At 30.1% G+C, this 14670-nt stretch overlaps 1 protein-coding gene and 1 long non-coding RNA gene across 3 annotated transcripts; both read right to left on the bottom strand.

Annotated features, from left to right (window-relative positions):
- Positions 1-581: 581 nt before the first annotated feature.
- Positions 582-3741, bottom strand: LOC100792068 (uncharacterized). The gene is made up of 6 exons (XM_003533005.5): positions 3242-3741; positions 2996-3128; positions 2673-2776; positions 2083-2227; positions 1802-1942; positions 582-1575 (listed from the first exon to the last, which is right to left on the bottom strand). The coding sequence occupies exons 1-6, from the start codon at positions 3280-3282 to the stop codon at positions 1171-1173; spliced, it is 969 nt and encodes a 322-aa protein (XP_003533053.2). The 5' UTR covers positions 3283-3741; the 3' UTR covers positions 582-1170.
- Positions 3742-7762: 4021 nt separating this feature from the next.
- Positions 7763-9589, bottom strand: LOC102661424 (uncharacterized). Of its 2 annotated transcripts, XR_005892618.1 has the most exons (3): positions 9479-9589; positions 8498-9368; positions 7763-8349 (listed from the first exon to the last, which is right to left on the bottom strand). It is a non-coding gene; the product is annotated as an uncharacterized lncRNA (long non-coding RNA). The 2 variants fall into 2 exon arrangements; XR_415576.4 differs by lacking the exon at positions 9479-9589 and having other exon boundaries at positions 8498-9470.
- Positions 9590-14670: the final 5081 nt, after the last annotated feature.

The raw sequence follows: 14670 nt of genomic DNA, 5'->3' as shown, positions 1-14670 counted from the left end.
AAATTTTCTATAATGTGTACTCTTAACATTTGAGTTATTAAACTTGGCCCAATTCGGATTAGAAACCAACTCGCAGTATGTGTTTGTGATGTGACGATATTCATTGTTACTTGAAGTATACTCAATTAGCATTAACTAAGGTATATTTTGCTGTTACTTTTATAATGGCAGTGAGACATCTGGTAAGAAGCTAAGTTGTTTGATGAGGGCCCTCATAATTAGACTGAGTAAATTCCTGAATGGTGGGTTCAACGTATTATCTAATGGTGACATAAGAAAAGATGGCTTGAAGAACAAATGGTTATGCCATCTGATTCACATAAGAAGTCCCAGTCAATTGATGCAGATTAGGGGAAGACCCCATACTAGGGCAATTGATTCATCCTAACAAATATGTGGTACAAAATTAGAATTTAAAGAATAATAAAAATAAATTAAAAATAAGATTTTAAATAAAATTTAAAAATTATTAATGATAAAATAAAAATAAAACAAATAAACATAGAATAAGATAAACATTTGTTTTCTAATACCAGAAATGTTTTTCCTAAATAATATATATTTATTCTAAAAATGTACTTTTGGAATCATGATACATAGTTCTGGAAACACATATTCAAATAGTTACATTTTATTTTGGAAATATATTTATGGGAATGAAAAAGGAGTTTTAAGGGATGTATCTCTTTAAAGAAAAAAGATATAATGAGCAATCAAAATATAAAAAGGGGGGAATAGGGAGTACTTAGGAAAATGAGGTGTAAATAAAAACTTAAAAAAAAAACTATAAAAAATTGGGGTTTTGGGTGTGAACAAAAACAATTTACGCTGCAGAACTAGAAAGGGTGTCTGGTCCGTCCAAAGGTAAGAGAAGGATGTGCAATCCTGTTTAACTACTAATATAAGAGATATCAGTTCCTTTGATAGTATCTAAAGATGCTCTCATCCAGGGAATATCCTGGGAGATATCTAAAGATACTAATGCGTGCATTTTTCTTTATTAAAACCCACTTTGCCTAAAAGACAGGCTCTCAAATCATCATAATCGGGTAGATTTGGATGCACACGCCATGAACCCCCGCGAATTCCTGATTCTAAGGAAATTGTTCGTGCATGCCCCTTTGAATTTGATGTTTTCACTTCAGTTGTCGGTTCAGAAGGAAGAGATTTTCATCTGACATGTGATGTTCTAAGCCTTCTGTTTTCGCCAGTATCATGTTCTTGTTGTTGAGAAGGATAACGTTTTCCTTTGCCTGCAGCCTCAGAATGTGTTGTTCTCTTTGAATTGCTTTCACCTGTGTTGGTCTTTTGTTTGAGGTATGGGGGTGGAATGAGCAAATAGGAAGAAATTGGCCTCTTAGTTTCTACTTCATCCTCAGAAAAGCTTCCCAATGAATTTGAACTACTACCCTTTCTGCCATCATGGGATGACAGTTCTGTACTTGTTTCATCATCACTACTATTTTGGTGTATCAATGAGACATCATTGAAATCTTTCCTTCCAAGAGGTAGGGTGTCTGTGTCTCTTTCTTTTCCTTTGGATGTGATCAAGTCTCTCCTGGGATTAGGCCTCTCCTGCAACAAGAGTTATAAAGTTGATTAGGTGCCAAAAGGAGAAGGGACTAAGAAATTCATATCTTTTTATTTGATCGAATCCACAGTGGTACGAAACTAAGTAATATTTTTCTTATCTTCAAGGATTATAATATGTTAATCTAACTACCAATTCAAACTCATGTTTCTGCTTAAACAAATGCTCTATTGACTACATAGCAAGCAAGTCAATTATTCTAAGACTTACTTCACATAATGACGATTCTGTATAAAGTCTTTGTCTCAGAGCATTGTCGTCCCACTCTACAGAGAACTCTTGTGCTATATCATATAATAGTCCAATCTTCATTTCTCTCGTAGGCGGATCTTGCCTCAGCTTCTCAACAAACTGAGGAAAAGTAATTATTTAAGTAAGCTTTAAAAACAGAAGATGAAATGTCCGGAAGAAAATATTTTTTTTTTCAGTAATCAACAAGAGTTGCAATTTATGAATGAACATGTGTTATAAAAATGGGGACGATGGTTTACCTCTTTATTTATATATGGTTCAAGAGAATTCCCAAATGTCTCAGTAAATAATGTTCTGAGGTCACGCAATTCTGGCAGATCAGCAAATCTTGCAGCAGCATACATCAATGATGACACAGCTTCCTTGCACTCATCAGGGCAATCCCTGTTCAATAAGATTTAAACATTGTCAAGATAAACTCCTATTAATGCCTTGTAGCTGAAGATCGAATTTAAATTAAAGCCCAATATTCAATCTATAAACCCCGCAATATCATTAATCTTTTGGAGAAGATGTTGGTTAAATGTGACAAAATTTAGAGCATTTGTGTTGCCATGGAAAACTACATAATGCAGGTTCGTGATACTAACAGTGATTCAATAGATATAAGGTTGGTTGGGTGATTAAGAAAGAAGAGAAGGGGAAAAAATCACGGGTTCAATCTCCCAACCAACAAAAACTAAAAAACTAACTATTAACATTTGCTGATAAAAGAAACTAACAGTGATTCAATAGGTGATTGAAAACAGAGAAAATCATGCTATTTTGTGCATGTATGGGACGTAAGGAAAACACAACAGTATTCTAGTGCATATATAGAGAAGCATACTTCTGCTTAGTTAGGTCTTCAACATGATCTGATAAGCATCCAACAAACTTTTCAATGAGTTCATAGCAGGATAACATATTTTGCTCCAACAGAAGTCCTTTAGCCTGCTTCAAACACAAAGAGTCAACATCTGTTGTTGTATTGTAACTTGAACAACATACAACACTGTGTCATGTGCATAAAATGGATCGACACAAAACTTCTACCAATCTTTTTTTAGAGGTTTACGTAAAAAGTGATTACATCTTTCTTATAAAGTGAACCATCTAATGAAAATATGAAATGAATAGTAATTGAGTATACATCTACCAATCTTATCTTACCCTTATATATGCATCATAGTCAAGGCCACTCCTAAGAAGCTCGGCGATGTCACTCTTCATAAACTTCTGCTCTGCTTTCTTCTTCTTCTGTATGATCTCTAGCCGAGTCTTCATAAACTTCACGTAAGACAAGCTTTTTTTTTTTCCGAAGTGAAATACAACACAAAATTAAAGAAAAAAAAACATGTTTCAAATAAAAAGCAAAGAGGATTAAGAAGAGTAGCAGAGTCTAGGTTAGCCTTGTACCATTTTGAATAGAACCTGGGCTTCAATAGCCACCGAAACATTTGTGTCCTAGAATCTGAAAAAGACCAAGTTGGTTGAAAAGGGAAAATGACTTTTGTTGGGTATCTTAGATGCTGTGTTCTGGTTTAAATATAACTTTATAGAATGAATGAATATCAAGTTACGCCAAGAATCAGCATTGAGGAGGCCTCAAAGAAAAGAAATGGAGAAGCTTCTCACGAGAGGTAAAAAATCTAAAACCACACTAAGAAAGAGACCACAAAAAACTACCCAAGGAGCTAGGAAATCTAAGAGAGAAAAAGGGTGTGAGTAATATGCAAGCAACAAAGGGTATTTGAAGTTGGAAACATAAACCGATAAAAATGTTGTGAAACTATGATGGAACACACACACACACACATATATATATAGAGAGAGAGAGAGAGAGAGATCTAGTTATTATTATAAGCCTTATATATATAAGAGGAGCGCGTATTTAGGATGATGTGGTTAATGACGGAACTTCGAAGATTGTCGACCAAGAAAAGAAACCCAAATGTGAGCTCAACAAGACAAGACAGTGGCAGATTGGTAATAAAAAGATCTTAAAAGTGGAAGGTGTTTTGACAGTTAAATGGAGGCTGTGAGAAAAATAGAGTTAGGAAGTTAGCTGTCAATTTCGTATTCTCTGTGAAATGCATGTGCATAAGAAAAGGAAAAGAAAACAGCTTTTTTAAAGTGGCATTTTTCCTTTTCTATTTTGGGTGACAGTTATCAGATAGTTAAAATGGCATTGTTGAAGTGTTGAAAATTATTTACTAGTACTAATGCTAATGAAAGAAGTGCAATTAGGATAACATGGTTCGTGTTATTCTACGTTTATACTTATTTGACGTTTGCTATCATGGTTAAGACTTAAAGGCTAGCTTCCAACTTGATAATCATTTAGCATTGTTCTTTTTCCTTTTTGAACTAAACCACATGCATAATGTACACTAAGGTATTAAACACAACTCTATGGATCATATCATATATGATATATACTACTTAGAAAATGTAATTGTTAACATTACACAAATAAATGTAAAATATTACTAAGGTATTATACAAAAGTAACACAACCCTGTTACTTTTATATTATTATTTAATTATAAATTAACATTTAAATTATTTTTAAAAAATTATTTTAAAAGTCAATATGGATCACTTAGAGTATGTTTGGTTTGCATTTTCATTTTCTATTTTCATTTCCTATTTTCATTTTCTGAAAACTGTTTTTATTTTCAAAATATTAGAATTCTGAAAATATGTTTAGTTTGACTTTTTGTTTTCTGTTTTCATGAAATAAAAATACTAAAAATGTATGATATATTGACTTTTTATCTTTTTGTATTTTTAGATTTGCTTAAAATTACATTCATGGTTACTGCAATTTCATTTTACCCGAAATGAGATTTCTGTTTTCAACTAAAAACACTGAAAACGATATTTCATTGTTTTCATTTTCTGGTTATTTTTTGTTTTCATTTTCACTGAAAATGTTTTCAAAAATCTAACCAAACATATTTTCATCACCATTTTCTGTTTTCAGTGAAAATAAAAACAGAAAACAACCAAACCAAACACTCCCTTATATTTTGTGTAGATCCAGCTATTTGTTCGCACTCTCCATTCAACCCAATCATACAATCCAAATCCACAACAACATCTTTATATACATTTTGCAAACATTAAATTCAGCAAAATCTAAGCACATGATTCCATGCGGTCACTATCATAGAACATCAGTCATCCTACGGTCCAGAACTTTTTGGCACGGTGCAGAACCTATCTAGCTTGTGCATGCTAGAAGGCGCTTCAAACAATATAATATGCAGAAAGACATAGGAAGAAAAAAATGTCACAAAGTAACATTGGCGGTGAATGAGTTACGTTTGCGTGCTCCTTCATTTGAGAGAGAAATCCGAGTCAACTAGCGTGATGACCCCATCGCTGAAAAGATGCTTAAGTTAATTACAACACACTTTCTGCAAAACAGGCCCAGGCATGACCCTTGACTTGATCCTTCTTCTTTTATTCTTAAATTATGCTTATTATGTTCCCTTTTTAAGGCTCAATTAATCACTTTGCTTAGAGGCCCATAACTAATAATACAAAGCTCAAAATTAAAGTGATAACTTTTGGGCATGACTTGAGATCACGTTGTTATTATGAGGTTCTGTTAGGGGCGGACATAGTAAATGATGGCTTATGAATTTGTGTCACATGAATACATGCACAAAATGGAACAGCTTCTACGTACTAATTAAAACTTGTTCTCAGCTCGGTCACTTTATACACAAATTTTGAACGCCAATTAATGAAGTTCAAGAAATATTCTTATGCCAGCTGGGATGGGAGACAATTCCTGGGTGGCCAGAAAACTGCAGCTGCATGTAACTTTCTGTTATTTTACAAATAAATAAATAATATATGAGCTTGTACAAGTTTGATCTTTGTTCGTTTGTAAGGAGTATGAGCCTTTTCGTTTATTATTACTTTAAAGAAACCTGCATTTGTATTATATCTAGAGAGTGTTACTACTACTTATCTTTTAGTCAGATTGTGTGCATCAAATAAAAAAGGTAGTGGATGGTGTTACTAGAATAAATCCCTCAAAATCATGACTAGTAGGTTAATTATATTAAAAAATAAATAATGACCTTATATATAATAATAAAATTTCTAATGTATATTTAATACACATATAAGTTTATATAATAAATTTTGTAATAATTAATACACATATAACTTGTGACTTTCTAATATATTTTTTTATATATAAATTTTAAATAAAAATCATAAGTTTAAATAAAAATTTATATATGTAAAAAATTGGCTTAACATAATTGTTGGATTAAAATTAATTGTTATAAAATTAATTATGTAAACTTATATGTATATTAAATATACATTAGAAATTTTAGTATTATATATAGCTATATTAATTATTTTTTAACATGATTGGCTTATTAGGTCAATTGGGTAGAGCGTCGTACTAATAATGCAAAGATAACAGGTTCAAGACCTGCATGGGTAAGGTTCCATACAAAATCCCAATCCTTATGAGACTATATGTAAGGATATTTTTTATTTTTCCCTCTCACTGTTGGGTGCATTGGAAAAATATTGGATGTAGGAAGAAAATCCCATGGAGGGATAGGTGTATTTAGTTTTCAACTAAAGGATAATTTGGTCTTTTCACTTGACTTACTGGGTGTAGAAGAAATTTGTAGGATGCAAAAAGAATAACCCTAGATTTTGATGCTCATATGAACAGATGATAGCCCACAGTCTTGCCATCATGGCCATCTCACCTGGACTTAGTGATGCTCACAACTTAGCCCATATAACCACATAAATTTCTTGGGCTAAAAGTAATGCTTATCCAGTGTTTGCCTGTTTGGGGGGGCGATTACTTTCTGCATCAATTTTGTTCTCTTGCTGCACCTCATAACAAGCTGAACGGATAAAAACACCTTTTAAGACTATTTTTTGGGTTCCGATACAGCTCTTCCATGAGCCTACAGAAACTTATCATTAAGGGACACACTTTCCAAAATTGTGAAAACATAATTCCGGATTAAATAATCTGAAGAATAAATTGTTACTGGACAGCTTAATTTGAAACTATGGTTACTTAATTTCGAATTGGTTGTTGCAGAACTACAATATTTTTATAAGTATTTAAATTTGTGCATTCATTTATTACATTTATGGACATTTATTTTTAAAAATAAATATTCATATTCAAAGTATATATAGTTCATTAGCATTAAATGATTTAAGGTTAAATAGGAAATGTCTTAGTTATAATAATGAAGACTTCTCAATTACACATTAAATAATCAAATATAGATTATGAAAAACCTCTCATTTGAAAAATGCATTAAATCATTATATATAACTAAACAACTAAGACTTTTCAATGACCCATTAAACAACATTAATTATTAATTATTTAATGTGTTTTTTTTAAATGAGATGTTTCTTTTATAATTTTTATTTGATTTTTTAATGTATCATTAAAAAAATTTATTATTATAACTAATATATTTTATTTTCAATCTTAAAATTTTTAATGTTAATGAATTTCAATAATTGAGAAGTCTTGAATCATGTAGTAATTCTTAATAAATTTTCAAACAATACTAAAGGGTAAATGGAGTGTGTTTTAAATATAAGAAAAAAGTCTAATTAGCATATTTGTCATGACGATAAATTTGACAACGAATTTATGCAGAATTAGGTTTCACATTAATAATACTTTTTAAATTCTCATCCACGTGAGTAAATGGTAGTTCTAGTTAGGTACCCTCTCAACCAAAAGAAAAAAAAAATCCATGACTAATCATTGAATGTAAATACTGACAATTTAAATATTTAAAATTCAAGTAAAGTATGTTTTTTGTGGTATTTTAATTCTAGAATTTAGAAGGTACGTCATAGCGAATAGCGATGAGATGTATTTGTTGTCACGAAAAATCAGTTGGATCATAGCCATTAGCCAAGGTAGCTGCTAGCTGTAAATTCATTGAAAACGACAATCTTGAATATTGTTTCAACAATAGAAGCATACATAATTCTAACATAAAAATGATTAAGCTATGTTTCTTTGAAAGAAAAGAATATCCCCCCTTGATGAAATCCACAATGCATGTGGAATGATAAGCAACCTAAAATAGAAAAGAAAAAAGATATAATTGCGATAAGGGGAATTCAACATCAACGAATGTGCCTCAAACATCTACATTTAAGGCACTGTGCTACCACATGGACTGCCTCAAAAAGTACACGCATTAAATTGGTTCCTCACCAATTTAACTATTTAAGTACTTTACTAAACACTTGAACCCGACATGCTGCTACATTGCTATATATATCTACCAAACACACCTCAACATAGTGGTGAGAAAATGGAAGAAATGGTTTTCTTGGTGAAGAAATTCACGTCGCACTAATCGATCCAAGTTAAGATTGCGGGGAAGCAAATTTCCGTAATATAGAATTGTTGTGAGAGTGGATGTAGGTTCACACACTAGTGCTGTTGCCAGCTTCACCAGTGAACGCAGCATTAGAGGCATTAGAATCTGCACAAGTAAATTAAAATAATAACATTGTTAACGACATGTTCCTAATATGAATAAATTAGCTACCTAAACATTAATTAATAAACAGAGAGACATGCAACAAATCTTCTCATGCTGTCAAACATAGATAGATAGAGAAGGAGCATACCATGGTTATTATATATACTTTCTTATTGGTGAGGGAAATTGCAAGACAGGAGAGGATTCATGTTGGTGATGATGATGAAGTGAATTTTTTTGTTTTCACCAAAGTGAAGAGAAGAGAAGAGAAGAGAAGACAGAAAGAGAGAAATTGATTCCGATGCAATTAACTACGTACTGATATGAGATCAGCTGGTGTGTGTGCTCATTCTCACTTGGACCAACCCTTCAAAGTTGTCTCAGTGTGCAAAGTGCAAACTGTTTAAACTGCAAATGATGCTTTAGGTAATGAGATGAGATGAGATGCCCAAAATATATACAAACAAGAATGGCTCTGACTTGAAATAAGTGAGTACTAACAATTTTGGGCCTTGTTGCTTTCAACATCGGGCTTATCGACATCTCTCCTATTAGTAAGAACAAAAACAGAGAATTTTTGTTTCTCAGATATACTCCTGAAAATTATAATTCTTAACTGAAGGTGAGTGAAATTCTCCTCTCTCACCCTTTCAATTCAAAATACTTAAAACTCGGCTCATTTTTATATAAATAATTAGCCAGACTTTACTAAGAGATATAAGATTAATTGAGTGATTAAAAAGTAAAAAAAAATCACAAATTTAATCATTTTTATTAATGGTGGTCGATAAAAAAAAAAAAAGTACTATTGCACTATATAACAAAAGAAAAAGAAATCTACAAAACATAGGTAATAAAATGTAAAAGATTAACACTATTTAAAAAATTCCCTTGGAGACTCCGAAGTTATTGAGGCCAGTGCCATATTGCCAAGGCATGAAAGATGAAACTGTACGTTGTCCATACTCCGCCACTTGTTTGTCTTTTATTTGCTTGTTTGTACTTGTACTTTGCATGTACTTTTAGACCATGAAAACAAAACAAAACAAAATGAAAATAGTCCCCATATATAATATAACTAACTATGGATCTTAATATGAAATTGAAAGGTTTATTTTATTTCAAATACTTGAGAAAACCGTGGGTGCATACTGCAGAAGTCACACATTTAGATGAAGAGTCAAAATGATGACCAAAGAGAAAAGATGAAGAGGCAAAAATGCATGGACACATGTTTTTACTGGTTTAGTGATAAAAAAACTGTTTGCTCTATGTTGCGATTTGTTGTTTATATCTGACTTCCCAAGAAAGTGCCACGATCTAGGAGCGCCCATTGCATTTAGAATCTATGCGCTAATGATAATAAATTACTACCGTAGATGCCTATTTTAACAGCAGTATATTTGGTTCACTTATGAGATAATTAGTAATGGAAGAAGTATGTATGTTACTGTTTTTTCTGTTTTCATTAATTTTAATGTGAACATTTTCTTCCTATAATTTTGAAGTTTTAAAGTAATCCACCTCTACCTCTGTATTAGGGAAACTATTAGCTAGTCCTAGATCACCACTTTATTTATGATTCCCATTAATTTATATTGGAAACATAACGTGTTATTAATTTTATTTTTGTAAATTAAAATACTTAAATAAGTGTCATATAGACATTAGTCAAAACTATAGATAAATGATGATCTAAAATCACCAAATAATTTTTAGTTAAATACCATTGAAAACATTCTATGCACAAAAAAGGAAGAACACATATCACTCTTGAATTGCTGCTTATTTTAAATTTTACACTCAAATTCTTTAACTACTAATTTTTTTAAATAGTCTTAATTACATTTGTAATATCACATTTTTCAATTTCATGAATTTCATTTTCATTTTTATTGTTATAAATTTGATCTTATTCTGTTTCCATTGTTCAACTATCATTATTTGTTAAATTAATATCTAATATTTAATGAAAATATTAACATGACAATTTATTATATTGTCACGTTAACATATTCATTTAATGTTGAATGTTAAGCTAACGAAATAAAAATATACAACTAAAATAATAGGAATTAAATTTACCAACAAAGAAATAGAGAGACAAATTTACAAAAAAAAAAAATAAAGACTAAAAATACAATTAACTCAAATTGAAGGAAAAAATATGGTAGAATGAATACACTAGAATATATTATTGGAATCTACATCCATAGTTATGATATAGTGGATTAACTCTTTGTGCTAAGTTTCACAAAAGATAAATTTAACATTTTGATTTTTATTTTATTTAAATTTTTTATAGAGTAGTGTTGACAAGTTGAGGTAACAGTCTAATATATTGTTGTATTAGTATATTTATTAAATATTAAATGTAAATTAACAAACAAAACAATATTGTACCATTCAAATAGTAAAAATCAAATTTACGAAAAAAATAGAAAAACATTTATTAAAATAAATAGAGAAGAACAAAATACAATTAAGTCAAATAAAAAATATTATAGAATCAACAGTAACAAATTGTCTATGTTGGAATCTCCATCCTTATTATGGTATAGTAGATTAACTCATCGTACTTACTAAGTGTCGCAAAAGATAAACAACGTCAGAAGTCAATATTCTTTTATCATTTATCAACGTCTATGTGAAACATTTTTTTCTTTTTCATGGAGTAAAAAATGGTCCAGTTCCTATTATGGATGACATAAGAATGTGTAATTGTATCCATTCTAGTTTATGTTACGTTTGGTTTAACAATTGTTTTGCCTCATCAATATCAATTATGGATCAATATCAATTATGGATAATGAGTTAGTTTATTTAAACTTATTTATTAAAAAAATTATAATTTTTTTAATTTGTTTGTTTAAATTATTTTTGTTTTAAAAATATTTATTTATTTATTTTGGGAAGCAAGTTTTATATGTTTATTAAATAAATACTTTTAAAAAAAATATTCATTTGAATTTTAAACGAACACGACCCAATATTCATACAAATACAACTCCAAATTTAGTTTTTTAAAATATAGTTAACTCATTTTAAAAATTGATCATATACTCCCTTTTTGATCCTGCTTTGATTCTGGGAACATGTGACTTGGTGTTAAGGGCTTTGCTACAATAGCTTGGTGTTTGGTGGCTTGGTGCTCAATTGGTCCAGATTTGGGACAAAATGATGTAGAGAGGTCACTTTTCCAAACAATTTATTTAAGGGGTCTGTTTTTTAAAGGTGTTTTGTTATTTCTATTGGCGAAATCCTTACTCTCCTTATTCCGTCATTTATGTTGGCGAGATTTCCTTATTCCGCTATTCATGTTGGCGAGACTCACCCTAGTGAAGATTCCGCCAACAACACTAGCATTTTTTATTTTTTATCATATCAAATTTTATATTTTAAAAACAATCGATTGTTTTTTAAAATAAAATAAATTTATTTTTTCGGCTAATTATTTTACCAAATATTCTTATATTTTATTTTTTTATTTGAGAGAGAAAATAATTTAGTTAAAATTTTAAATAAAAATATATAGAATCAAGTAAAATATAAAATAAAAATGTTAAGATTCAAGTCAAAGATAAAATAAAAATGTATGGATTCAAGTAAAATATAAAATTAAATCTGGAAAATATTAGAGAGAAAAAACATATAAAAAAGTATAATTAAATATGAATTATTAATTTAGGTGCAATATAAAAATTAATTATATTAGAGAATAAAAAATATTTGAAATTGTTAAAACATACTTAGTAAATAAAAAAGAGTTGAATTTGAATTTCGAAAAATAAAAAAGTTTAATACAAAAAAATTTAAAATAACACATGTTATTTAAAATTATTAAATTAATATATTTACAATAATTTAACATTTAAAGATAAACTATGCTTTTAAAAAGGTCAGAAATAGATTTTTTTTCAAATTTTCACATATTTTATTTTATATATTTAAAAATAACTAAGAAGATGTACCCAAAAAATAGAAAGAAAAGAGAAGAAGAGTAAATTTCTGTCATGAACTAATCCAACGTCTCAAGCTACATTCATTCATTTACCATATAAATAATAAATAATATTTTTTTATTTAGAAAATTTTATAACAATTTATGCATTCTCCTCTATCAATCTATAACGTTATATTAACTTATAATATTTTTAATTAATATTTCTTATATTTTATCTAAGGTAAATATTAAGTAAGAGTAAATATATTTAATGCTTTAGAAATATAAAAAGTATTAACATTTATTTAATTAATTAATAAATTAATTCAAAAAAATGATAAATCAATCAATATTAAAACAATCTTATAAAAATCAAATTATTCATAAAACATTTGCTCTCTCCCATTACGCATGAAATATAAAAAAAAACTCATGTAGGATAAAGACCAGTGTTGCTGGCAAAAAAAAAAAAAAAAGCTTAAGGAAAAACACCAGTGTTGTTGGCGGAAAAAAAAAAGCTTAAGGAAAAACACCAGTGTTGCTGGCGAAAGAAGCATAAGGAAAAATGTCAGTGTTACTGGCGGAAAAAAAAAAATAAAAGCAAGGGTAAGGGTATCTCGCTAGTGGTATTGGCGAAATCTTTTGGGGATGATAGGTGAGTCTCGCCAACAGGGCGGAATAAGAGGAATTAGGGTTTCGCCAACAGGAATGACGGAACACCTTTAAAAAATAGACCCCCTCAGGTAAATGTTTGAAAACAGACCCCCTTAGATAAATTGTTTGTAAAAGTGACCCCTCTATGTCATTTTGCCCAGGTTTGGTGTACTATGGATAATGGATGAGAGTTACTATTGATTCCTACAAATTTGAGAAAAGACTCCCTTATCCCTTAGTACAAACTTCCTTTCCTTTTCTCCTTCCTCCCCTAACCCTCCTTCACACAATCAAGATCTAAACTTCCATGTGCTCCCAACCCCTCCTTCACCTTCCCCTTCCCAACAACCCATCACCATTACCCCAGTGAACCCAACATTAGTCTTGTAACACAACCATGGTCCCAACCATGTGTGACCAGATTTTCGTGTGCAACCTCCTCTACCATGGTCCAACCATCGCTGCAACTCCGTCTGTGCCACCACACGTCTTTTGTTACTCCCCTACACCACCCTTATGTCGACGTGCACTTCCACCTACACACACCATACCATGGAGCCATTAGCCATGCCCCACCCCCCCACACACACTATGCCACCAAGCCACACAACATCGCTGTTGAAATACAATGAAATTATATTTTTGTTATTATTTTTTTAACATCCCCTCTAATGAACAACTAAAATATGATTCTGTTATATTAATACATACTTTCATTGTTAATTTTTTTCTCTCCTTTAATACAACAAAAATATGATTTTGTTAAAAAATACACGACTGATATTTCCATTGTGAATTTTTTTATTCACACCCTCCATCACATAAAGGAAACATGATTTTATTGTACAATTGTACAATGGAATCGTGCAGTTGTATAATTGAATTGTATTTTCATGAAATGACATTTTTGAGAAAAAAAAAGGTGTCAACCCCTTGCTAGACCATTAGCAATGGAAGTGGGGCCAATAGCAACTCTCATAATGGATCGATGGACTTAGTTTGGTCTGATATTGTTAAAGAGCTAAAGGCTCCATAGGTTTAACTAGTGTCACTTTTGCTATTGGCACTACTCATGTGAGTGTCTTTTAACAATATCCCAAAAATACCTTTTTCACAACAACACAACATAATCATAATATTGTTGCTTATATGGGATGAAATAAACAAAGCACAACAAAAACACAATTTCATTGTACAAGTGTACAACATAATCGTGATTTCGTTATACAAGTGTACAACATACTCGTGATTTTGTTATGTAACTTTTTTCACCCCAAATAACATACTGGAATCATGATTTCGTTGTATAACTTTTTTCACTTCAAATAACACAATAAAATATTAATTCCGTTATATATTTTTTTACAATTTTTTTTATTAATTAAGTATACAAGTTACATTTTTTAAGCAATCAAATAAATTATGATATAATTTAACATTTTTAATAATAATTAATATTTTTTCAATTAAAATTAAATTAATTAGATAAAAGTATCATTTATAAACATAAGCAAATTAATTATTATATGATTATATTTATTAACAATAATCAAATTAATTTATGATTTTAATTTGTATCATAATTAATTTGATTATAATTAAAAATGAAGGCGAAGAAAGTAGTGAGAGAAGAAAAATGATGGAGTGCTATGATGCAGGAATTAGAGAAGAAGGAAGAAGGGTTGGAGGTGTAAGAAAAAAAGAGAAGGCTAGAATGATCAAAT

This window comes from Glycine max, chromosome 8, assembly GCF_000004515.6.
Source record: "Glycine max cultivar Williams 82 chromosome 8, Glycine_max_v4.0, whole genome shotgun sequence".
Taxonomy (NCBI): domain Eukaryota; kingdom Viridiplantae; phylum Streptophyta; class Magnoliopsida; order Fabales; family Fabaceae; genus Glycine; species Glycine max.
This window is presented reverse-complemented; position numbering and strand designations above follow the sequence as displayed.

Coding starts and splice junctions, on each gene's coding strand:
- LOC100792068 (XM_003533005.5), bottom strand. CDS start 3,282: ATGTTTCGGTGGCTATTGAAGCCCAGGTTCTATTCAAAATG. Junction 3,129..3,241: donor CCCAGGTTCTATTCAAAATG/GTACAAGGCTAA, acceptor AAAAAAAAAAAG/CTTGTCTTACGTGAAGTTTA. Junction 1,576..1,801: donor CAGAATCGTCATTATGTGAA/GTAAGTCTTAGA, acceptor CTCTTGTTGCAG/GAGAGGCCTAATCCCAGGAG.